The sequence below is a fragment of the Python bivittatus genome, unplaced genomic scaffold, assembly GCF_059951505.1.
Source record: "Python bivittatus isolate LINGU-HERP-01145 unplaced genomic scaffold, Pbiv_v1 ctg000340_np1212, whole genome shotgun sequence".
Classification (NCBI taxonomy): Eukaryota; Metazoa; Chordata; class Lepidosauria; order Squamata; family Pythonidae; genus Python; species Python bivittatus.
This window is the reverse complement of record NW_028277056.1, coordinates 23,224,345-23,249,619: the sequence shown is the minus strand read 5'-3', so window position 1 is coordinate 23,249,619 and position 25,275 is coordinate 23,224,345. Positions and strand designations below refer to the sequence as shown.

Here is a 25,275-nt window from a genome sequence, read left to right as displayed (position 1 = left end):
TATGGAACCAGAATACTTGTCTCCCTAATTCCAGTGGCTGAAATCTTGGATTTGTTTCTCGTTCATAAGGCAACAGCTTGTGCTTTCTTTCGTTCAGGAGCCTGGAACCTGCTGGTAGGTCTGTCTGCAATGGCTCAGGTTACTGCAATCTTTGTACCTCCCTTAAGTCCCCAAACATCAAAGGAGACGAAGCCTGGGAATAGTCCTAGCAGGCAGCTTCTCCAAAGCAGTCCCAAGGAATGTGGCACAATGGAATTAATGCACTGCCACTACTGGGGATCTGGTGGAGTTGCCACATATCACCACGGTGTATTTCAGAACACATATTTCTTAAAGTTATGACAAGTTTCAAGAACTACAGCAAATATTCAGATACTGTATGTTCATACCACTTTTTACATCTTTCCTCAGATGTCCCACTGTACTCAGTCAGATGGCCATCTTGATCCAGATGTGGAACAGTTTGCTGTGTCTTACTGCATATCCCTCTATTAGGTGGAGATGGCAGGGGTTGAACTTTAGACCTAATCTGAGCAATTGGTCCAGAATGCCACAATGCATGCAGTAATGGACATACCTCGGTACACCCATGTAATGCCGCTAGTTCATGAGCTGCAAAAATTACCGGTATGCTTCTGGGTGCAATTCAAAGTGCTGGTGGTCATCTATAAAGTCCTTCATAGCCTGGGGCGTGGACACTTGTGGGACTACCTCTCTCCAATTGTTTCTGCCTCTCTGATTGAATCTGACAAGTCTGCATGCTCCAGGTCCCATTAATTAAACCATGCCACCAAATAGGAACCAGGAAGTGTGCTTTCTCTATGGCTGTACCTGCCCTATTGATTAGTCTCCCTATCTGCTGGCCTTCAGGCCTGGCTCTTCCTGTAGGCTCTGAATTAGATTCCCAGTCAGCACCAGCAATGATGTCAGCCATCTGATTTGATCCTCCCAGCCTGGTTGCTATTTAATGATTTTTGAAAAATTGTTTGAACAGTCTGTAAGCCTCAGTTGTTGTTGAGAAGTGAGTGACCTTAAAAATTAATTTAAAAAATAAATAAATAAGCTCTCCATCACTAGCTCTGAATGTTTAACACTGGATTTAATATTCAGCAGAGTACTGGATCTGATCGTTGAAATGATCTCTTCCAGCTGTAGCTCTGAGCCGCAGCCTCTTCATGTGGAAGGGAAAAGTATTATCATGTGCTTTAACTCAAGGAGTGAAGTATTATGAACCAGACCTGCCTAATTTTGATCTTCAAATCCCTAAAATATATATAAAATATGAAATATAAAATAGGGAGAATTTATCATCCTGACAGCCTATATGGTCTCTTTCAAGCTGAGCAACATCCCAAAATAGATCAAAACCTGTAGAAAATGAGCTACCATTATCTCCTTCCTTGTTTTTACATGAGGAACAGATTTAGATTTAAATTCAGGGTTTTTTTTTAATTGGCCCAAAATAGAATACTTTAAAGTATTAGATGCATATTCATTAGAAGATTCTGAGAGAGAATTTGGGACAGCCCAAGCATCTTAAAATCATTCCACTTAGCCATGAGACATCTAAAGAATGTGAGTGTTCTGGATCTCTTAAAGAGTAAAGTACTATGGTTTGGGGGTTTTAACTTAGCATCTTGTATGAATCCAACTACTTAGCTGCCAAGCTATGGCTTGTCTGTATGTGTTCAAGTCAGTTTTTGACTCCTGGCTACTGCTTAGACTAATCCCTGCAGTTTTCTTGGCAAGATTTCAGAAATGGCTTGCCATTGCCTCCTTCCTAGGGCTGAGAGAGAATGACTGGCCCAAGGTCACCCAGCTCACTTTGTGCCTAAGGCAGGACTAAAAGTCACTGTCTCCAGGTTTCTAGCCTGGTGCCTTAACCACTACACCAAACTGGGTCTCTAAGCTATGGGTTAGGTGCAGTGAATCCAATCAATTGTGGCCTACTCAGTACACAACTATAAAACAAATCATGACTTAACATGATGTGTCAACCTCGTCACTCTTGTTTTTCTCAGAATGGGGACCTGTACCTTCAGGTTTCAACTTTTGTCTCCTGTATTTTTGCCACTAGGTTTGACGACTGAGCTGTTACTTAATATTACCATGGAGATACTTTAATTACAGAAGCATGGACAGCAGAAAGAAAATTGGGTAAAAGTTCCCATTGCAATGAGGAAGTTATTAAGTATTTCTAAAAGAAATAAAACAACCGAGTAAACCGAAATGTCTTTGCCTGCTCTACAAAGGTAGCCAAGCAGACACTAGGCTGTCTGTGATTCACTGTATAAATCATTCAAAAGTTGGGAGAAACCACAGAAAAGATTTAGGCAGCCATCCATGATATCTCTGAATAGTAGCTGGCCAGAAATGTGTCTTCTACAGGATGATCTTTTAGTTTAGGGTGGCAACATTTGGGAATATACCTATATTTCTGGATTTCAGGTCCTTCTCCCAACTGAACCATGTATACTCATCTTGAAATTTTTGTTTAATTCTGCCAAGGAATACTGATCAGAGTTCTTTTTTAAAGAAGACACACTAAAAAGTGTTTCTCAACCTTGGCAGCTTGAAGATGTGTGGACTTCAACTCCCAGAATTCCCTAGCCAGCATGGCTAGCTAGGGAATTCTGGGAGTTGAAGTCCACACATCTTCATGCTGCCAAGGTTGAAAAACAGTGCGCTATAATCTAAGGCTTACAGGACAAAAAAGAACAGCTGCCATTGAAGTGAAAGCTGGTGTTATCCATCCCCTTAGGCTTTCTGTCAGAAAGCACATACATTGTAATTGTAGGTTTCCAAATAATGAGGTGGTTTTCTAAAATGAGGTTACCTGGACACAAGCCAGAGTAGATTCTATTCTTAATCAGAGTGATCACAGAACTGACAAAGTGGGATCCAAAGTGAAGATTGTGGTTAGTGCACATACCTAAAGCAAAAAAGAGAGATGAAGAAAGGGGTGTCCACAGGGAGGGGGTCAAGAACATCAAGATGGTACCCACAAGAATACAATCGAAGCCCAGCTCCTTTTTATACCCATTGTGACCTATGTAAAAAAGGGCAGGGCTTCAATCGTATGTCTTGACGTTTTGGACCCCCCCTGTGAGTCCCCCTGGATGAAGGGAAACATTTAATATTTTATGCCAATGAAAAATACTAGTGAAAAAATGCCTTTTGACTGCGTCCTATTTATTTTTCTTTTACTTAAAAAAAAGCCACAAATCACATGTACATTTCTGAGCCTGATGAACACTACTACAAAGATGCTCTTAACTGGAAAACAAATGTGAAAACAGCTTTAAATGACTCCAGAATGACCTCTTCTCTTTTGTGTTACACAAGGCATTAGAATTTGGGTCTGAAGCCTTTCCCTCAAGAATTATTTCCTGTATTTCTGATTAAGCAAAAATATTAAGAGAAATTCCAAAATGATTCATAAAAGTATTTTAGACAGACCATTTCAGAAATGTAAGAAAACAGACACAATTATTTTAATTGTGGTACATGTTTAAAATGTTTAATAATTTTGAAATCTGTGCAAGAATTGCAGCCAAAAATGCAGTCCACGGTTGAGCTGAAAGGCATTTGCTCTAAAAACACTCTGAAAAATGATTTTCTGTGATTTCTAACGTTGACGGTTTACTAGATGTTTCTCCAGTATTACATACATATAAAACATTAAATATTTCATTATCCATGGTGTGAAAGATAGGTGCAAATACAAATACAAATCTACAGGGCTTTAATTTACAGAACACATTTATTACAGAGTAAGTCAAGTTCAGGAATCTTCCAGGTATCTTCTTTGCTGACCAAATAGCTCTGGAGGTTTTTGGCTGCTACGTCCCTGGGTCTCTGCATGGGTAGAGGGTAAGGGTGTGTGTGAACACAGCCAGTGATGTCTGCAACAAACTGTCAAGACATTTGACACAAGTACATAAGTGCATGATGGCATCACACACAGGCCACAACTTATATACTTGTATCAGATGTCTTGACATTTTGCTGGCATCACACAAAATGCCACAACTTATGTCCTTCTGTTAGATGCCTTGACAGTTTGTTGCGGACACCACTAGCTGTGTTCACACATAACTCTAATCTAGGATTTTTAGACTTAACTGTGGAAGCCAAACTGGATCTACACAAAACACTAAACCATAAACCACAGTTTAGCAAATCAACCCATCTGGTTCTCACAATCTAATGTCAAAATCAGACAGGCTACATTAAGCTAGGGTTGTGCTAATTGGGTAACTGATTCCTAGCAGCGTCTTGCAGGGCCATGCAAAACAACTTTCCTAGAGGTATTAAAGCAGCTGGGTAATGTCCCACTTGCACTGCAGCAAAGCAGCTGTATTAGCTTTATCCGTATATTTAATTCCTTGCACTTGTATTTAATTGATTTCACTGATGAGGAGAGCTTTCTATTTTTATCCTTCTCTACCCTCATACACATACTCGGTTGTATCTGAAAAATCAAAAATGTTCATAAATGTTCTCCTAATTTGCATAGGTTTTGATTAGGCTGTTATGAAGCACAGCAGGAATATTATACATACTATCATAATGTCAAGATTCCTAGATTTCTAATAGCACAATCAGTAGGCTTACTTCCAAATAAGTGTGGAGAGGATTTTGGGCCTTAATTTCCCAATCTTACTTTACTCCATGGTCTTGGATACACTTATGGATTTCAGTGTAGCTGAGTAATTGATTAAAAGCTATAAAGCTTAAACATACAAGAGAAATATTCTTTAATAAGGTTGTTTTGGGTTGTTTTGTTTCTGAACAGATTAATTTACAAAGCAGTGAACATAATTAATATATGAAAATACAGATCCTTATCCAGCAACATGTGAAAATGTGGCTTCAAAGAAATAAAGCGGTTCATCGAAGAATGAAAAGGTGTGCAACAATAGGTGATTGGTTAATTAAAATGAAGCCTTTGATTGACCAAAGGTTGTCGTGCTTAACCACAGAAATGTTTAAAGAAAAAATGTATTCTTTCTAATAGTTACAGTTTTGCAATGGCAAAACTCTTATGGCATTCAGCCTTTTTCACACTCTGAGATGCTTCTTTTAAGATGACACCTCCTACTTTTACCTGTGCAAATTTGTTTAATTGTGCCTTTGCAATTGTTTAATTTTGTCTTTTGGAGATTTCCAGCTGTTTTGGAATCAGTATTTTGGCTGGGTTTTCTGGGAGCTGCAACCCCAACAAAATTGGAAGGCATCAGGTTGCAAAATAAATAAATAAATAAATCACCAACTAAAATTCATCCAGTTATTAAATCTGTAAGGCCAGAGTCCCAATTAAAATATCTGATCATTATGTCAGGAAAATTAAGTAAAAATAAATGCTTTGTTCTCTCTCTGTGTATCTATGTACCTGTTGAATCTCTTTATTTAAAAATTTCTCAGAATTGTAGCAACATTAAAGGAAAGGTTTTGACAAGTTAATATAATGTTCTCATAACAAGGTTGAAAATCAAATCTCCAATGCAACTGGAATGGAGTAATGGATTTGATCTGTAATATATCAAGCATGCCACATCTTAGGTAATAACAGAAAACCTTCTCAATTCATATTACATCGTCAATGCTAGGGAATTGGTAGTGCCACTGCAGTCTTTTAAGATTTCTAAAGAAACTCTCAAGTATAAGAAAAGTAAATATAGTCTTCAAATTGTTTACTATTAAGACAGATTATAAGGATATTGAACAGCCACCCTGTGATATTGATGAATTTTCTCCTGTAAAGTATCAGATGCATTTGATTGGATTTTCTTCTGACTTCTTTGATGAGGAAGGTCTTTGGAATATTTTTTCTCCACTGACCCTATCAAGGAAGTTCTGAAGGATTATTTTTTCTGCAGAAACAATGGAAAGGAGGTTATCACTTACAACTGAATAATCAGGCAAAATAAATTCCATTAATTATTTCTTATTCAGATTATGGATGGGTCGTCAAAGAGCCTTGCTTAGATGTCATATTAAAATAACTCTCTATATTTAATACGTTTTTTTTTTTAATGCAAGAGGAGTTGACAAGGACTAATAATTAGGAAGGGATTAACATTTTCCTCTCTTGCTGTGGTGCTTATGAAAATTGTTCCTCTAATTATGGTATTTTTCACAATGCAAGATTTTTACCCAATGCAAATTATTTCAGGACAGTTTTCATTTAAATCATAGAAGGAAAAGGTTACAATTATATTCCCACACCTACTACAGTGCCCATTATTACTCCCCCCCCCCACAACACACAATAACTGCCCAAAATATGTCTAAAACCCTTGAGTCTCAACAGGGCCCAGTGGAGAGCTGTAACAAATACTTCTCACATTAATACAAACTTTTTTGGCATATATATTGAAAGGCTTCTGATTAAGATTGTCAGGCATGCAGACTCCCATGCTTCCAAACGAGATCTACTATCAACCCCTTTCTGGCTCTACTATTGCTTCTCCCAGCTGTTGTTACCTGTTCACTTGGCAATCAAGGCCTCCTTTCAGATGAACCCACTGACCCATATGTATCAAGTGATCCAGATGCTAATATTGTTTTTCATTCCCCAAAGATCTTGTTGCATGATCTTAGAGATGGGTTAATATGAATAATTATATAGTCATATTTGTTGCTTAAGTATACCAGGGGTCAATAATCTAGTACCTGAAGATGACTAAGCATCCCCAAACAACCCAAATGGCATCCACAAAACCCAAACTCAAACATTATTTTAAAATCAATGGCCCAAACTTCCAAGATCTTAATTCTGATGTCCCACATTAACTTATGTGAAAATGGTGAACAGTTTGTAATGTAAACACTCTGCCTTTTAATTATTCTTAATATTTATTGTTGGGTGATGCTGTCTGCCATATGAAAAGATTGTTGACTCCTACCTTATGTTATATGTTTTAGGTTCATTTAGGTAGGTAAAAGATGGAGGGCTTGAGGTAAATTTTGTAAACATAATTGTTATAATTGTTCACCACCCAGAGTCACTTGGCTGAGAAGGGCAGCTATAGAAATTCAAATAAATAAATAAATAAATAATGGAACAATATAAAAACTTACCATGCATATAGAAAGGTCAAATGCAAAGTCTTACCATATTTAGCATTATGAAATCCTATACAAACTTCTTTTTTCCCCCTCTATCATCTACCTGGTTTAGGAGCTCTTTCCACATATTCTTTAATTTCTTCTGGATCTACAGAATTCAGAACTGTTAGGATATCCAGATAATCTTTTCCAAAATCCCTTTGATAGGTGGACATATGTTTGCTATGTTCGTGATTCCAGATCTGAGCAATTGTCATTGAAGGCACTGTCCAGGCAAAACAATTAAAAGTCATGTCAAACTAGAATACAATTAAACAAAACTAAGTACTGTCTACATTTTTAAATCTTTCTGTTTCTCCATGCCACTTAGCCTGATGCCCCTCCTTCATTAGAAATGGCATGTTGTTGCCCATAAAGGCTCTCTACTCTCTTACAATTAGAGACTTTGAATCTGGGGGAATCTAAAACAGCATAAATCAATTGTAAAATTGAGCAGAGTGCCACTTTAGACCCCTTAAGACTGATGCCCTTAGAGTAATCCAAGGAAAAGATGCCTGGTAGCATAAGGAGCAACATGGCGGATTGGTGATCTTCTGCCAGGGGAGTAGAAATATTTGCACCATGATGATGACTAGCATTCTTTAGCTCAGAGACAGACCACATATGCCTGCCCCCAGCACTTATTCTGTGTCTACTGATTACAACCTCATTTCTCTGTTTCTTTCTTTTTGTTAAAATAAAGGTCAAAATGGCTCATGTAGTGTCCATGAAACTTAATACACAGCCATTTCGCACCTTAGGTTACAGATACCTGAAAATTAGCCTAAAAATCTAAGCCCTGTCCATTCTGGTGAAGATGATGCATCACTGTCCATACCATCTGTGATCCTTGGAAGTTGGAAAGAAAAATCTAAAAATGGAAGAAAGGAGACCTGTATAGTTAATTTATGGAACTATATAGTTCAGTTAAACACTGCTTACCAGCACCTTTGACTGGAATTTTACGTTTTGCATTACACCCATATTTCCAAGAGAAGTCCATTAATTCAGGTGCACGGACTTGTGGCTGATAATGGCGCCTGAATTCAGTATCTGGAGGTCTTGGGAGCAATGTTTTCCAGTCTGGAGGGAGAGTAACATCATCCCTTGGAGCGCCTGAAAAGATTTAATAATAGTATTATTGAGAAAGGGATGGGGAGATAGCAAGTGAAAAGCAAGTAACAGGAAACTATTTCAGTTGCAGTCCTAAGTACACCTACTTAAAAGTAAATCCTATTGATCTTACCAGGGCTCAAGTTGAGGGATGGTGCCTTATCAAATACCCCCCATGTAGTTCACCTCAAATTCACCATGTAAACATTTACTGCATGACTTCATCCAAAGAACTCTGCTTTTCAGGTTCTCCAAGGTTACAACTTTGGCTGGAGTTCTGTGTGTGGTTGCCTCTTGTAACCACCTACTAACAAGTCAGAACATTTTCTGGGGGTGTTTTCAGCTTTTGAGTCATAACTTTCAACATGTTCTTCATTACAGTATTTCAAGAGAAGGAAGGAAAACCACAATTTTTACCTGGTTGTATTCCTAAATAATCTCTTGTGTATACTGTTTTGTACTGCTTCTTTAGTACCTCCTCCAACTCTTGTTTACTAACAGGTTTTGTCCATGGTGAAAAACTATCTGTAGGTAATGGTGTTTCTTCTCGAGGCAGTTGCCATATCAGGAAACGCTAAAAAATGGAAAGAAGAAAATGACAAAGAACAAAAAAACTGTTTTTTTCTTAAAGAATCCATCCAAATTTGCTTTCAATTTTAATATGTCTTTTTAAAGCAATTTATTTTTTATGTTTCTAAAAATGCCAGTGATCATAAGTATTATTTATGTTTTCCATACCTATGAACTGCTTGTTTTAAACTTTTATCCCTAATTTTGCACAGATATATCAGAACAGAAATGTCTAGCCACTGACACATTTTTTTCTTTTGACAGAAAGTGTTATTTCCAACTTAAATTATCCTAGCTTCTTTCCTGCCCTACTTAAACTCTACAACTGCCCCTACCTCCTTTGGAGAAATTTTCATACACTATGTATACCTGTGTACCATGAAACCACGAATACCATTTTGTACACCAGTAACATAATTGGTGAACAATTGCCGGGGTCTTATTCAGCATTATAGTTGTTTGTTGTTTAACAAAAGGCAACAATCCCATTGTGAAGCATGTAGGAAAAACACTGACAGCATTATTGTTGGAAGCCACATGTTAGAAACTGTAATAAGGATGCTAATTGGAACAATCCTAAATTGTTATTCTGGAGTTCTAGAATCTTTTGAAGGTGGCTGAAGAAGGGTATTGTTAAACAAACTGGGAACATTCATAATAACGGTATTTAATTAGATTGAGTTTTTGCTCTAGTTCCACCCACTTCTTTACCTTGATCCTGCTGACGTCTGGAGGTGCAATCTCTGAAAAACCTGAGTACATAATACGCACGCTCTCTGTTCAAGTTCTACTCGGTATTAAGGCTGTGCAAACCATTTGGAGAGGTCCATCCAAACCTGCAACTTCAATTGTTGAAGTGCTGTCCTCTTGAAGGCTTTCCTACACAATGTGAGAACACATGCGCGCACATAAAAGGCACTTCTAACAAGCACAATGGAAGTGTTTTTTATGCACATGGATGCAGGCTCAGACAATATGGAGAAGCCTTTGAACCTGCCACACTAAGCCTTCTAGAGGATGCAGTGTTTGATGCTTCAGGCCATGGGTCTGGATAGATATATCCAGCAAAGCATTCTCTGACTGGTTTACATAGACTTGACCCAAGTGATGCTAAGCACTTACTTGGCTCTATACACACTATTTGTGATAAAAAGCAGTTTCTGGGCCACCCAAAATTTGAGTGGAGAAAGGCTTTTAACTTTTTGCCTTGAGTGTAATTCTGATCAGGACTGAAGGCTTCATACTTGTTGGAAGTATCATTAGATTCCATGTAACTCAGCGATAAATAAATACATACAAATTTGGACAACATTTAAGGCTCTGCAAAGCAACAGAAAGAAATTCTATGCAAAGCATAATAGCAAGAGTGAAGCATGCTGTCAAAAACAGCTGCATCCTTTGGAAGGCTCACATGGCTGCTTTGCACATTGTTCACATCTCTGTATGTGCATGGATAAGTGTATGCAGCCACTTCACTCTACTGGCAGTTCAATGGAAGTGTTGCTGTGGGTGTAAATTTAAGTGCAGAAAACCGAGGAGAGCCTTTGAAGCAGCTGTGCCTGGCCTGTGAGCAGATGCAGTTGTTTTAACACTCCAAAGAGGTGCACTTCTACATATTCAAATGCTGTTCACAAGTCTATTAAATATTTCTTATAACTAAGCCTTTCCTTTCCCATGATATCATCTCTGAATTTTGAAAACCAAATTACAATACATCCAAAATCATCAAAAATTAAAATATGAAGCATAAGTAAAATATGTTATTGAAATAACAATAACTTCGACCCTGCCTGTCCAGGTTGAGGATTGTTCCTGTCCCTTATTGTCTTGGACCCATTCCTTATAGGCTCTGCCTTGGAATATGGCTTCCAGCAGAACTGATCTCTGTAGATGCTCTTTTCAGTCGGTTCATCTACTTGAAAGGGAATGATGTGTCCTGTCCCTGCTCTGGCACTGCAAGAAACAAGACAATGACAGTGAAATCATATCTATCATCTCTGAACTATCTGAACCTGCAGCTATCTCTAAGCCTACTCAACTTCTCTTTTCAATAAAGTGTATATATATAACATATGAGCTTTTATTAAACAAAGAGGCCCATAAGAAACTGAGTGATACAATAAGTTTATATAATTCAATCTTTTCTTCATTAGCCCTCCCGAACCTAACCCTCCTGGTGTGCTGGGATTTCAGCTCCAGAATTTCCCGCTCAGTATGGCCACAGGCAAGTTGGCTAAGGGATGAAATATTTGCAGACTAGATGACCATGATCCAGGAAATATAACACTGTGATAATGTGGGATTTAAACTACCCTGATATCAACTGGGAATCAAATTCTGTGGCAATTGTGAATCCAACATATTCCTGATATGCTTTGCAGATAACTTCATTGTCCAAAAGGTAGAGAAGATGATAAATAAAAGATGAGGGAATGATGAAGGGAGTCTCTCATGGAGTGAATATGATTTGCAAACAGGGGTCTCAGGTTCAATTCTTGGAACCTCCAGTTAAAATACAGATAAATAGAAAGATGAATGTCTTGTAGCCTTGGGACCTGTGCTCAGAACAGACATATACTAGACTAGATAAATAAGTTTTACCTAGTAACTTCTCCCTATTGTCTGTGATGTTATCCCAGTGAAAACTAATATTACCACAAGCAAGTTTAGCTGGTGATAAGAAACCACAGAATAAAGGATTTTAGCTCAGATAGCAAGCTGCTGCAAAATCAGATGCAGTATCAAACAATCACATATTGAACTGATAGACAGAAATGGAGAACTGGGAACAGGTTTTTCCAACCTGGCACTATCCAGGGATGTCAGGATTACAACTTCTATAACTCATGTTGTCTGAGAATTATGTGATTTATAGTCCCAATGAACAAGTGGCAGTGATACATCCAAGAGCACTCTAAAACTGAAAGCTAAGCAATGAACGATAGCTATATAGGCAATAGTGAGTACTCCTATCTTAGTCAGTCCCCACATGGAATGCAAATCTTATCAGGGTATTATTTGATAGGACTAGTTATAAAGTGAGGAGAATAATGTATTTGTTTTCTTTTTCCTTATCCTTACAATTAATTAAAGACTATCCCACTGAAAAGAAGGGAAAAGATGCAAAGTCCCCAAATGATGATGGACTTAGAGTAGTTCCCACATACGAAAGGATGACAATGACTGGGGCTTTTTAACTTGGATTAAGGGCAAGTAAGGAAATTGTAGTCTATAAAATTATATGTAGCAGAAAAAGAAGATAAACTAAGGATTTTCTTCCTCTCTTACCTAAACTAAATGCAATAATATTCAGGACTGACAAAAGAAACTATTTATACAATGCAAAGTTAAACTTTGGAATTCATTCTATCACATGTGCATTAGCCCCTACATTAAACAATTTAGAAACAGACAACTTCATGGAGGGTTGGACTCTCAATGGCAACTAGTCCTAATGGCTATTTGCTACCTTCTGAATAATCTGGTAGCATTCCTTAAACGTTCCTTTAGTGGAAAAGGGATACTGCCATCCTGTCCATGTCTGCAGTACTCCTGAATGCATCTAGCCATTGTGTAGAACGCAGTGCTGGATTAAATGAACTTCTGGCCTGATTCAGAGGTCTCTTGATATATTCTTTAGGGAAACAAGTAATTGGCCAGTAATGCCACTACTGAACCATTCTCTTCTTTCTTTCTCTTCCATAGCAGTCCCAACACAGCATAATATCCCAAGATCTACAATCAAAGGATACATAATACCTGGACTGTACATAATGCTAAGCAGATTGTTTCCATCTAGCTCAGCATAATGTTGAACTAGTCTTGTTCAGCAAACTTTAGAAAAACTTGGTTTAGTGATATATGTAAATGTAGCCATGATATTAACTTTTTCTACTCAGCCTTGAAATTAAAAGGCTGTATGACAACTGTAATTTTGTTGATATAGAGTTTTAGTAGGAAGAACTTATTACAACAATGGATTATGTCTTGTGAATTTCTTAAAGGCTGAGAATGGCCAGTAGTAGATTTATTCTATGGTTTCTATTTGATAGCAGATAATTTATTGAAACAGCACTCTCTGGGGTGTGAATAGCCATTAGGATATGAGGAAGCTGACATATCCTTCTAACCTCAACTATGAGGCCAAAAGGTTGGTAATAAACTATCCTTCTGTCTGGCTTTCAGGCTCTCTATCAACAACCCTGGACATGTACTGTAGTGACAGAATCTTCAAACAGGCAGAGAATTAGTTGAAGGCTAAAAGCATATTTTGGTGGGATGTGTATCTTCTAGAAAACTGATTTAGGACTGCTTGGTTATGCTACTTGATTTATTTATGCTCTATTTATATGTCTAACTATCTCTCTTTTCCAAAGGAAGTAAATCTAGGTAGCACATACTTTGAACTTTTGACCATTTGGAAAATTGGTAAACATGTGAATATATTGGCAAGTTTGTATGACATATTAGAATTCTTATGCCCTGTATATGTATGCAATAAATTATATGAAAATACTATAGATATTGAATACCAATTCACAGTAATCAAAGATTGTTGGGCTGAATGTTAAAAATCTAGCTGATGCCATTTTCAATGGCATATTACATGAAAATAATATGGTGCACACTCTGGAAGTGTGTATCATGGAAAAATTCATAAACTGAGAATGTTTCTGTCCCAAGAGAAAGCATAGAACCAACATTCCTGACCAAAAAATTGTCAGCCCTAAACAAAGTATGTTCCACTAAGGAGCAAGGATTCCATTTCCAATCATATCCAGGGCATAAGAATCTAGGAGAGCATTATGAGTTTTTGATATTCCCTCCACACTGTAATTTACATGCTTAAGATGATAGCTATTTCTATTCCAAAAAAATTAACTCTAATTGAAAATATTCTTCAAATTGGGAAAGGACCCTTACCCTGAATTTACAGGGGAAAAAATTCTTTTATGTGGTGTTTTGGTTGAAGTAAACCATACCTATCATGAGAAACAGCAGACGTGAGAGGATAATTTTGAGCAAGGAATGGGCCTAGCAATCGGATACGGCTCAGAAACCAGTTCTAGACTAGGAACTTACGTGGCAGATTTTTCTTCAGAAGTGATGTCGTTTAAACCCACTTTTTAAAAAAGCATGAGGGATGTATTGGTTGAATTTAGAAATTATTCTGAAAACATTAATTTATCCTACTTTAAAAGTCAAAGATGGGGGAAATTGCAATTACACACTAGTTTGGTGGAAAAATATAGATAAGATAAACGACAGTAAATTGTTCTCAAGCTAAATAGTCTCCAGCATACATAAAACATAACCAACCAATCTTAAAGCTAGCCTCCTTTTCCATATACGCACGATGTAGCACTGGAGATACATAGGATAAAGTTTTAAGAAATAGATGAATAAAAGAAAATGAAAATGTTTTAAGAAATCAGATATGATTGAAAAGTTTAAATCAGTTAAATCAGCATAATCTTACCAATCTGCTTCAGCCTCTGATGTAGATTTAAAGACAAAATCATGTTTCATTGTCGATTCATAGGGATCCCACTTTAGTCTACCTACTAAAAACAGTACCTGTTAAGTGCTAGACATTTTACATACTTCCTAGGCTTACTAACCAAGAATGAACAAAATGATGGTCAGGCAACAGAACTTCCCAAGAGTCTTGGCATCAATGGGATATTACCTCCCAAAGTAAATAGCAGATTGGGTGGGGGAATCTGGATCAGTCTAAAGCTACAGTCTCTCTCTTTATATTATAACTTTCATCCAGATCCTTCTTCTCCCACTCAAAAGTACTATTTACTTTCATCATACTACTAATAATAATTCAACAAATTCTTATATCATAAGGAACTTCTCTATCACCAGTAAAGATAAAGAAAACACTCTTACAATTCAGCGAATTGACGAAACTCTCTGTTCTGCATTTCTTTTTCTGTTTTTCATAGCCAACCGGCAATTACAGAACCTTTGCCACACAACATTCAGGCTTCTGTTCTGACTTGCTTTAAAGAAACAGTATCAAAGAGGTTTTCTTCTTTTTTATCAAAGTGGCAGAAACCCATTCATATAATTCCCACCACTGAACTATACCCATCACTATTCGGTAATGGGGATGGGGGGTGGGGAAAGCTAGGAAAATAGCTCAAGGGACACCACAATAAATGTATTCCTCTTTAAAGTGCCACACATATCATCACTGCCTTTGTAACAGTAGTCTAAAACAGGTAGACCTCTTAAGTTTTCCTTCTCTAACCTGGCATCTTCTCGATGCGATGGGATTGCGGTGACCAAACTTCCTTGGGCCTTTGGCTGAGAATTCCAGCACTTGCAAACCAAACACATCAGAAACACAAAATTTAAAGCATTCCAACACACTTTAAAATTTTCATTCTCTGAATAAACTGTATTTAAAAGTCCTGGACAACCCTGTTATCAAACATATGGGTTAATAAACTGTAATACTAATCTTCCATTTTTATCAAATTTCACAAAGGGAAGTAGAAAGCTGGAAAAAAAAGATGTTATTTTTCTGAGCACAGAGACAGTAGCCTCTCCAGTTCCAGTGATCCCCACTCTTGTGATCCCCACTCAGAGTATGCTCTTTCTGTTCTATTTGGCTTATTCTCTTCCCCTGCACTCACCTGGCAGTGCAGGCCAAAAGAAACACAAGGCAAATTAGATTTTGTGCCTTTTCTCCACTGTAAGCATTAAATGGGGCCAAGAGGTTCTTGCTAGAATGCAGGCCTCATAGCTGACTATGTCAACTCCATTGCAAGAAAATATATTTTGGTTCAAATATTGCACTATGCCATGGTTTGTGGAGCCATACATGGTTAGAATTTAATTATATTCTAAACCAGCAACAAGTTTTGGACACTACAGTGCTTGGGTGAATTCACCCAATAAGCTAAGTTCAAACCAAACAAACCACATTATGGCTTTATACAAAGGTGCACAATCTGAAGTTCTGGAGCTCCATCTAAATCCTCAAAGCCTTGGAAATAGTGCCCAAAGACCCTTAACAGTTGTTAGAAAATTGTAAGTGTTCATGAGGCAGAAGGGGAACATTATTAAAAACATGACAGATGAGCAATCATATTAATACTTAATTTTAAATGAAACTAAATGAAATTGATTTTTTTCTTGGCTCCACACACTACTCAGCATGCTTCTGAAGGACAAATGGGATCCATGTTCTGCAAAACGTTGAACACTACTAGCTTAGTCCAATGTGTGAATCCAGTCAGTGCAACAGAGCAAATGTTGAGCTGTACCTATCATAGGCATAAAAAATCTGGTGATAATCCCGAAGGCTAAATATAGATAGCTGGCTGCAAGATATACAGTATTGGCTATTTCATTCGAACCATAGACTTTGGCTGGCTTTGCCCATCTTGATTTGTTTGTTTTCAAAGAAATATGTTGTGTGAACCCAGTCATTGTAATTTGAACCATGATTTATGGCTTAGCATGTTGAGCAAACTCAGGCAATTGTTATTCAACAAACTATTAATGTGATATATGAACTCTGTCTATAAAGGGCATTACAGATTAATTAATATGAATGATAATCCCTCTTTAGATTTTAGCAAACTGTCTTCTGATGAAGTAGATCTAGGAAGGGGGGCTTCAGGGGAGAAAGTTACTCTTCCTTCTAAGGCAGCAGCGTTGGTTGAAACTCCATTAAGGAATGCCAGTTAGGAAATTGACACACAGCTGTTTTGATTCCAGAACTGCCTCCTGTTATTACAGCAAGAGATGACACAAATGTGGAGTTTTTAGTTGTGATGTAGGCTATTGGCAGAAAGTTTTCAGAATACACAGCCAACGTGGATATTTTAGAAAGGAAATTTACTGATACACAGAAAAATAGTTAAAGGGCAAATAATTGTTGCTAAACCGAATGGAAAAAAAAAAGCCTAGAAAAGCAATACATAATAAGGGAAAAACAATCGGCAAGTTGAACTGGATCAGATCCAAGGTCAAGCATGCTGAAGCGTCCTGAATTTTCCTGATCTTGAAGATCAGCAGTTCCCGGCAGAGGCCATTCAGAAATGTTTTCAGGAGTTGTTTCAACAGCAGTAGGAGAATTTTATAGATACACCTGTTTGAACAATAATACAGCGCAAATGCTGTGGTGGTAGAGTTGGTTCGGGATGTGAATGTGCTTATATTCTGCAGCTATGCAGGAAAGCAACTTCTCTGGAATAGGCTCGAGAGAAATTAATGTTTCCTGACTTGCCATTAACAGTTTTAAAAAAAGAGTAAAGAATTCCACAACAGTGCATTGAAAAACAACTGATTGGAAGGTTACAAAGGCTTACTATAGATGTAATAAATTTGAAGGCACTTATGTGTACATAATTGGAGCAACTCTCAGCCTTGGAATTGTTTCTGTATTGACAGGAAGGAAAGATCAAACAATAGATTTAAAAACTGAGCTGTGGTATTTTGCATAAGTTGGTATTTTTGTATTATAGTAAAATAGGTAAATCTTATTATTAATGTAATTTCCCCCCTTTTTTCCTATATTTTATTCAATTCTTTGTATTCTTGTTAGTTCTTAGCTTATATTAGTCAGCTTTTAAATACAAAGCGTAGTCAGAATTTTTTGAATGGCATTTGCAAATTTGGTTTTTCTGTTTTGTTTTATTCAAGAAAATCAATAAATTTATTATTAAAAAAGAAAAAAAACATGCTAGTGCCTGTTGTGTGGGACTACTAATCTTATATAGTACTTATTCTGACTGAGGGAACAAGATGGTTTAGTCTTGTTTGTTTAATACAACTTGCAAACCAGGATCTTTGGCTTTCTCCTGTCTTAACAAGCCTGAGTTATAAGACGAGAACAAAGCTGGTTTCTGCATCTAGCTTGTTCAGACAGGAACAAGAATACACAAAATGATCAGCTACTGAAGGAGCTGTCCAGATCTGTATTCATTCCCACAGGAGGAATTGAGGAAGACCTACACAGTTGCTCCTTCGAAGCATGTTGCAATAAATACAACCACTTATACCCATTTCCTGAGCTTTATATTTTTAAAAAGGATCTTCTGTTAAAAGACATCTGGGTTTTCTCTTCAATCATGCAAGGGAACGTGCAGCTTTTTGTTGCTGTTTTGAATACCACCTAGACTAGAGGTTTTCAAAAATGTTCAGGCAGTGGAACCTGCTAGTTAAAAAAAAAAAAAAATCCCACAACCCCTGATCAAGAGATAAACTCAAGTGATGGAAAACTGGTTGTGTTCAAATGAACTTTTCCTTTTTTGGCCTTAGTCTCTAATGGAAACCTTCAAGTACTAGCAAAATGGTAGGTTCTGTGGAATGTGGTTTGAATAACCCTGGCCTAGATTGCAGTCTCCAATGGGAGACTAATATAAACATCACCCTCTCCTATTTGTTTGATTTGGACCTCTGAACAGCTGACTCCCACCCACCACTCAAACTGCTTTTAGGTCCCCGTAGGGCTTAGGGACTCTCTGAAAGTCCTCACTGCTAGCCACCATTACAAAATTAAACAGCAAAACTAAGGTGTGCTTGCTTGAATATTGAACCACAAACTAGTCAACCACCTTTTAGCCTACTGGTGTTAGTTTATAATTCAATTAATCATTTGAATCCAGGGATTGGGTTAAATAAGAAATCCTATTTAATTAGGGGTGTAATAAGCAAACACCATCTAAGGTAGGCAAGTAAAATGAGGTCCTTGCTGACCATTCACTGAGTCTTTGTATCTTAAACGTCAGAATTAGGATATATGACTTTGGCATCAGCAGAGTGCCATTTACAAATGTTTTAGTTAAATGTGCAAACGTCTGTTTTAAAATGTCGGAGAATTTTTTTATCCCACCTTTCCTTTCAAAGGAGCTTGTAGAGGCATTCCCTGCGCTGTTTTATTTCTATCAATCAGACTTCTCTGAGAAACAGCAGCCTCAAAGTCACCTGGTGAACTTCACAGCGGAGCTGGGCAACTTTGAACCTAGTTCTTGCCCGTTAGAGCCACACTGAGGAGTGTCACACATTGTTCTAGGCCTTGGTTTAACCATGATTTATTGAATGAAATCCTAATTAGCTTGATAGAGGCAACATAATAATCCAAAATCCCATTAGTCACAACATGTCATGAAACAAGCCACTGGGTGGCATCATTTTGCTTTCATTAGGCAGCATTTCTCCAACTTGGCAACTTTAAGACGTGTGGACTTCATCTCCCAGAATTCCCCAGCCAGCCATGGGTGGGGAATTCTGGGAGTTGAAGTCCACACGTCTTAAAGTTGCCAAGTTGGAGAAACGCTGCGCTAGGAAATACAGCAGGGCTCTCTGTTCCCCCAAGATCATTAGCAGCTTGTGGATTTAGGTTTTCTTTTTGTTGAAAAAAAACTCCAAGCACTCTAATTATGCTCCAAAAGGCTACACCTCGGCAGAAGAGAAGCAAACCCGGTGGGTTTTTGGCTTGGTCTCGTTTCAGTCCGCCCCTTCCTGACCCTGCCTTCCCGCCTTCTCCGCGTTTGCCACGGTTCCTCGCCTCAAGGGCGTCAGCGCGCACCTTCCAGCGCCGCGAGGCGCAAACCCATCCCTGCGCGCGCTTCCAGGTGCCGGCGCTCGGGTCTCCGCAGGCCCCGCTTCTTCCCTCCCTCCCTCCCTCCAAGGCAGCCCGAGAGGGTTTCTCACCGGCGGCGGCGGCGGCAGCAGCAGGTGGCGGCGGCGGCGCCGTTCGAGCTGACCTGGGTCTCCGTGGTGGCGCGGCGGGGAGGGACGCGGGAGGCGCTGGCGCGGCCCCATTAATCGGGGGAAGGAGAGGACTCTTCTCGCGCTCCGGGAGCTGCATGCGGGTGGGCTAGTCGACTCAGCGCCCGCCCCCGGTGTCTCCTTGCGGGACTGCAAAGCGATCGCTGCGGGGCAGGGAAGAGAAGAGAAACCGAGCCACGGGGAAGTGGGAGACGCAATAAACGCCGCTCGGTTGCCCCGGCACCACCCTTGGCGATTATGACCCAGGGAGCGAGCAGGCTGCACCCTTCCCTCCGGCTTGGCCAGGGCGCCGGGGATTGCGCCGAAGTGGGGATGGTGGAGACAAAGCAAGACGGGGGCTCGTCAGCGACCATTTTAGACCAGCATATTCTTTAAACCAAGGGGGCGCGGATGCTTTTCCTGGATTCAAACCAACAACGATTGCCGGGGTGGGGGGCAGCTTCTTCCCCAGGCGCGTGAGCTCCTTGCCTGACATTTGGGTCAGCCGCGGTCTCTCACCAGGCCGGCTCCACAGGGAGGTTGTGGCCGGGGGAAAAGCAGAGGAGTGGGATGTCTGCCGCCTTGAGTTGCTGAAAGAAAGATGGGTTATAAATAAATGCACTAGACCAGTGTTTCTCAACCTTATCGACTTTAAGCTGTGTGGACTTCAACTCCCAGAATTCCCCAGCCAGCTTGGGAGTTGGGAGCCAGCTTGGGAATTCTGGGAGTTGAAGTCCACACAGCTTAAAGTTGACAAGGTTGAGAAACGCTGCACTAGACACTAATACTTGGATTCTTGAAGGATGGGCAAACTTTTAGTGACAAAGGGTCTCCTTTAACATTGGGGGAGCAAAGCGGGGAAAACCCCATCACACATGGGTTTGGGGGCAACATGGGGTTCTTTTTTCCTTCTCTGTGATGAGCGGCTGCTATTTATATGCTGCAATATCCAGACGACCATTAGGGGACTGCAAAGAATTTTCTGCTTTCTCGTTCTGTCCAGCGGCATCTGGATTTTTGCAGCTCAGGTGTGTGCTGGCATTTTCCTATTTCAGCGTTATGCTCTAGTTTTCACCGTCTGCCCAGTGAATGTGGCAAGAAACTCTGCTTCCAAGTTTTCAGCCACTATAGTTAGAGGGACTGACTTCAAGGACCACAATAAAGGATGGGTGGTGAATGCAAGCTGTCCATTTCTATAATCCGCTCAGCTCAGTTTAGAGATTTTCTTTATACAGACCCCACAACAGAAGTGCCCAAACATAATCTGGCCTATTCTGAGCAATCTGATAAAAGTACAAACAGTCTTGTGGCACCTTAAAGTAGAATGAAGTGTTGTCTGGGAAAAGAGTATTATTTAACCGTGGAAATGGGCAAGGAGGAGCAATTTAGATGGGGAATGTTTTAAGTTTGCAATGCCTTAGTTATTTAAGATATCACCAGGTTCCTTTTTTGCTTTTTTTGTAATTGTTCCCTGATATTTTAAGAGAAGAACATGCTGACTTTTCTGGAATTTGAGCCTTTAGATGGCTGGACTGAAGGAATTTAGAATGAAAGCACAAAGGTCTGCCAAAATTCCTCTTCCTCTAAGAAAATAAATATTTTAGGAATTTAGACCTTCTTTGAATCTGATAGTAATATGGATGGCAAGCTAAGGTTGTCACCTTTTTAAAAGTAGGACTCTTATTCTTTTGATAGCTACGCTTTAGGAAAAAAATAGGTAATGCAGCTTTTCTTGGCATGAAAACGCAGTAATAGAAAATTTCACCTACTGAATGTTAAAGGTTTATGTTGCTGATTAAAGGCTTTGGGGAAGTGTGGAAACAGGAATGAACTAGAAGTAGATGCTTGAACTTACAAAGGCATCTCTTAGCAGTGCAGGCCTTTGTGGCAATGAACTGGATGTACATGCTTCTGACTTACGACAGATTGAAGATATAACTTGTAGGCGGAGGGTCGTGTTGGTCTGTGGTGGCAAAAAATTTGTATTCTGGTAGCATCTTTTCCAACTAACAAATTTTATTAAAAGGCATAAACTTTCATGAGCTGCACCTCACTTCATCTGATGCATCAGAAGATATAAATGGATCACTTCATGGGGGGGGGGGCGGCACTTAATAGACACTTTAAAATCTTCATATTAGATGAAGTCTAATACAGTGGTACCTCGGTTCACGAACTTAATTTGTTCCGCGACTCTGGTCGCGAACTGAATTGGTCGTGAACTGAATCAAAATTTCCCATAAGGTTCAATGTAAATACGGTTAATCCGTTCTGACCCCTCCGAATTTGGTCGCGACCCGATTTTTGATCGCGTCCCAAATCAAATTTCCCCATAAGGTTCAATGTAATTACGGTTAATCCGTTCTGAACCATATGTTGTTGTTTTTTAAACCGCAAAAATATGACACAAAGTACAGTACAAAGAGAGAGAAAGCTAACCTTGCTCGGCACGACTTCTGGCGTGGAGGACAGGAAGGCGGGTGGGGAGGCGGTTACTGCTTGGAGGGAGAGTCCCCCTCCCTACAGGAAGCCGCGACCACGTGTCACGGGAGGGAAAATGGCCGCAGATCCTGTTCGTCACCCGATGCAGAGTTCGTGAACGGAGGCAAAATTTTGCAACCGGAGCTGTTCGTGAACCGAATTGTTCGTGAAAAGAAGCGTTCGTGAACCGAGGTACCGCTGTACATGTTCACAAGTATTTATTATGCACCTTCAGTCACTGCATGTATCATGGCTTGCAACTCCCCCTCAAGTGGACTATGTGAAATTTCTTAGTAGCAGAGGGAGTAGTCGATACACATAAGGAATATTTTGTCTTACTCAGCCATCAAGCTCCTAATTTTAAATTTTGCAAGCTCTCTTTAATGCTGTGACATCAGCTTTCCAATGGACTGTTTATTTGTGCAGGCTTTTTTAGCGGTCTGCTGTGTCAAAGCAAATGTTTCAGTGAACAGGCAGTGCGCTGGGAAAGGCAATGGGTTGTAACGCTCCTCTGGCTGCCCTCTTTCTAAGTTGGCTGCCTAGTCACTACTGTAGCTTCTCTAGCTGTGGCAGCCACCAGCATTTACAGGCCCAATCTAGGTGTTAGAGAAAGGTCTGCATTGTAAGATGCAGAGGATAAAGGTGGGTGTTCCTTTTTCTGTTTCCTGCATCCAGTCTAGACTGCCGCCTTGTGGTTGGTCACGGGCGGGTCTCCTCTGAGGAGTCAGGAAAGTTTTCTTCCTGAATTTTGTGATATTTGTAGATGCCCGTTAAAGACCTACAACCAAGCTTTCCGTGTAAGTATTGGATGATTTTTTTTTTTATCCCCATCTCTTTTATTGTTTAGGTTTAGGTTATTTTTTTAATTTATGGTTTTATCGTCCACTTTCTGTTTTGTAAATTGCTTTGAGATATTTTTGTATGGAAAGTCGTGTGGGAGGGTTTACATTGATACTAGGAGGCACATTGAAATTCTCTGCTGCAAACAATCTCTAGTGCAGTGATAGATCCCAAATTTATAGTATGACTAACCATTAGTCATAAACAATTTGTGCTGTTTTATTTCAAGGCCTCTAACTGGCAGTCCTTTGTGTTTGCGTCCATTACTCTGTCTGGAACTCTTGAAAAATGGCCTGTAGTTAGGTTTGAACTGAAAATTGAGTTTTTTAAAATTAGGAACACAAGTCCTATTAGGAAATAAATTTGTAATTAAAATCTGTTTTCAGTTATTCATATGCTAAAAAGGGCATGCAGCATACAAACACTTAAGTAGCTTTTTAGTTACAAGATCTGTTGAGCTGAACTCAAAACTATTAATATTCATACAAACCTTTTATCCTGCCAAATTGTTTTCAGATTTACTGTATCATATGAGTTCACGCCTTCAAGATTTTACTTGTGGGAATTGACACCAGATGTTGGCTGGGTGCCCAATCCTAGAGTGTTCTTAATCTGAGGACTTTTTAAATAGAGGAGCAGGAATAGTTGGAAATTCATAATGGAAAATTGGTATGGGGGGGGAGATGCATCAATCAGAACTCTTCCTAATAATAAATTTAGATAAGAACTTAATTTTTTTAACCCCAATGGGGGCATTGAGAAATAAAGGGTTATCAGCATGCTTAAGGAAACCTTAAAGCTAGCTGAAATACAATAAAAATAAAAATTTACATGGACTGTTTCCAAAATATGTCAAAAAAACAAAAAAACAAATGACAGCATACTTAGTAGCCACAGCATGCTTCTGCTTAGAAGAAAAAAAAAGGAAAAAAATAGAGTGCACTCACTTGGAATGGAGTACTATTGAAACAGTATGGCTAGCTGGAACAGTGAACAGGAACATGGCATAATAACTACTTGCATGGCACATTTGTATTCTAAAATGCATTTGTTAAAAAATATTAAGAGATTCCACTGCATTGCTAGCTTCACCCAATAGGAATGTTAATTCCCCCTGTGAATTTGGGGAATTTGCTGGGGAAAGTTCAAAACAAAGGGAAGACCAAGAGGGTCAAGTGGTGGTAGACTCATGCTGCAAAACTTGGATTTTGAAGGTTAGTCTGGATATTAGCTGTTTTTGTTTTTTGTGAGGGGTTTTGTGCTTGATGAATTTTGCTGTTTAGAGAGTATCTTTTTTATATGCTCTTCTTCCCTTCCCTGTCCAGTTACTTCTCACCTCTGTCCAGTTTTTTCTTCTCTTTCCAGTGCAGCTACTTCTTGCTCTTATCTCCAGCCTAGCTGTTTTCTTCTTCTTGTTTCTGCTGGGAGGGGGTGGGAAGGGAGAACACATACATGTCTGTGTATAGGGAGAAACTATAGGACATGTGGACTTCAACTCCCAGAATTCCCCAGCCAGCCAGGCTGGCTAGGGAATTTTGGGAGTTGAAGTTCACGTCTTAAAGTTGCTGAGGTTGAGAAACACTGGTGTAGGGTGTAAGAGTGGTTTCTGAGTGGCTTCATATCTGCAGATGAGAGACCAAATAGTTTCTAAATGGGATATCTTACTATATAGACAATATTATTACTGGTATTATCACTGCTATCAGTACAGTTACTGGTTCTATTCGTTTTTGGAATCTGACTTCTGGCAGACACCTCTCTCTCTCTGTATTGCAGAGAGGGAAATCTCCGGGACTGGTTTCAGCTATGGTTAGGGAAACTGCATTGCCCAAAATCTGTATGTTTGTAATTCTTTCCTGTGTATTCCCATTTCTGGAGGGATTCTCTTACATTTAGGTTTGTCTTCCTTTTATTTATTACTGAACTTGTACCCCACCTTTTCGTTCATGCAAATAATCAGATAGGGATGTCCAAAATGCACCAATCTGGGATGAGAACATTTTGGAAAATCTAGAATATTCCATTCCCACACCAGATCATGCTCTTCTGGGGTGGTGTACCATTTCTAGAAATAAATCCTCCAAGCTGGAAGCAGTTTGAAGTGTGTGACCTGGAAAAGGTTTGATATGATCTGCTGGAAGAGTGGGATATTCCAAAGTTGTATGGAACATTCCATTCCCCAGGTCTCGTGAGAATGGGATGTGTGCCATTCCTTCTCCAAATCATGAAGGTTTCCGAAGGATCGCGAGAATGAGATGCCAGCTTACAGAAGGAATGAGAAGTGCCAGCTTGGGGAAGGAACAGGACGCCAGCTTGGGAAAGGAATGAGGCGTGGCTTGGAATTGAAGTCAAGGCCTGGGGGCGGTGGCAGCCCCTCTACTTCAGCCCCAGCCCTGGCACTGCCGAGTGCCGCCGTGCAGG

The 25,275-nt window shown here is 39.4% G+C and overlaps 1 protein-coding gene across 1 annotated transcript; it reads right to left on the bottom strand.

Annotated features, from left to right (window-relative positions):
* Positions 1-4,062: 4,062 nt before the first annotated feature.
* On the bottom strand, positions 4,063-19,822 carry TEX26 (testis expressed 26). Its single transcript, XM_088140702.1, has 7 exons — positions 19,477-19,822; positions 14,276-14,357; positions 10,587-10,749; positions 8,644-8,800; positions 8,056-8,229; positions 7,178-7,339; positions 4,063-5,876 (listed from the first exon to the last, which is right to left on the bottom strand). Exons 1-7 carry the CDS (start codon positions 19,631-19,633, stop codon positions 5,770-5,772), a joined length of 1,002 nt encoding a protein of 333 aa, XP_087996828.1. The 5' UTR covers positions 19,634-19,822; the 3' UTR covers positions 4,063-5,769.
* Positions 19,823-25,275: the final 5,453 nt, after the last annotated feature.